The sequence below is a fragment of the Calidris pugnax genome, unplaced genomic scaffold, assembly GCF_001431845.1.
Source record: "Calidris pugnax isolate Ruff unplaced genomic scaffold, ASM143184v1 scaffold856, whole genome shotgun sequence".
Classification (NCBI taxonomy): Eukaryota; Metazoa; Chordata; class Aves; order Charadriiformes; family Scolopacidae; genus Calidris; species Calidris pugnax.
The window spans coordinates 26,471-27,834 of NW_015091511.1; the positions used below are offsets into that span (position 1 = coordinate 26,471).

The 1,364-nt window shown below is 66.0% G+C and overlaps 1 protein-coding gene across 1 annotated transcript in view; it reads left to right on the forward strand.

Annotated features, from left to right (window-relative positions):
* LOC106899806 (proline-rich protein HaeIII subfamily 1-like) overlaps positions 1-1,364 on the forward strand; it is a gene marked incomplete at its 3' end in the record, with an annotated part of 3,936 nt that overhangs the window by 1,808 nt on the left and 764 nt on the right. The window contains exons 2-3 of the mRNA XM_014961727.1: positions 442-643; positions 849-1,180. Coding sequence (XP_014817213.1) covers positions 442-643; positions 849-1,180 — 534 coding nt within the window. The remainder of the gene's footprint in view (positions 1-441; positions 644-848; positions 1,181-1,364) is intronic.

Below are 1,364 nucleotides of genomic sequence, written 5' to 3' on the forward strand. Positions count from 1 at the left end.
TGCCCCCCCCGTGTCCCCAGAAGGTCCCCATGTCCCTTGGAATCTTCCTGCCACCCCCATGTCCCCAGGAGGTCCTCCTGCCACTGCCACGTCCCCAGAGGGTCCTCATGTCCCCAGAAGGTCCTCCTGCCACTGCCACATCTCCAGAGGGTCCCCATGTCCCTTGGGGTCCTCCTGCCACTGCCACATCCCCAGAAGGTCCCCATGTCCCCAGGAGGTCCTCCTGCCACTGCCACATCTCCAGAGGGTCCCCATGTCCCTTGGGGTCCTCCTGCCACTGCCACATCCCCAGAAGGTCCCCATGTCCCCAGGAGGTCCTCCTGCCACTGCCACATCTCCAGAGGGTCCCCATGTCCCTTGGGGTCCTCCTGCCACTGCCACATCCCCAGAAGGTCCCCATGTCCCCAGGAGGTCCTCCTGCCACTGCCACATCTCCAGAGGGTCTCCATGTCCCTTGGGGTCCTCCTGCCACCCCCATGTCCTCCTGGGGTCCTCCTGCCACAACCAGGTCCCCAGAAGCTCCCCATGTCCCTTGGGGTCCTCCTGCCACCCCCATGTCCCCAGAGGTTCCCCATGTCCCCAGAAGGTCCCTGTGTCCCCTTGGGGTCCTCCTGCCACCCCCATGTCCCCAGAGGGTCCCCATGTCCCCTTGGGTCCTCCTGCCATCCCGATGTCCCCCTGGGGTTCTCCTGCCACCCCCATGCCCCCAGAAGGTCCCTGTGTCTCCTTGGGGTCCTCCTGCCACCCACACATCCCTTGGGGTCCTCCTGCCACCCCCATGTCCCCAGAGGGTCCCCATGTCCCCAGAAGGTCCCTGTGTCCCCTTGGGGTCCTCCTGCCACCCCCATGTCCCCAGAAGGTCCCTGTGTCCCCTTGGGGTCCTCCTGCCACCCCCATGTCCCCAGAAGGTCCTTATGTCCCCTTGGGGTCCTCCTGCCACCCCATGTCCCCAGAAGGTCCCTGTGTCTCCTTGGGGTCCTCCTGCCACCTGCGGGTCCCCTTGGGTCCTCCTGCCACCCCCACGTCCCCAGAAGGTCCCCATGTCCCCAGAGGGTCCCCCTGCCACCCCATGTCCCCAGAAGGTCCCTGTGTCTCCTTGGGGTTCTCCTGCCATCTGTGGGTCCTCTTGGAGTCCTTCTGCCACCCCCACGTCCCCAGAAGGTCCCCATGTCCCCAGAAGGTCCCCATACATCCCACATGTGTCCCCCTATCTCCCCAGCAGGTCCCCAGCAGGTCCCCATGTCCCCAGAAGGTCCCCACGTCCCCAGCATGTGTCCCCCTATCTCCCCAGCAGGTCCCCACATGTCCCTCATGTGTCCCCCCCATGTCCCCAGCAGGTCCCCCCGTCCCCCGAAGGCCCCCAC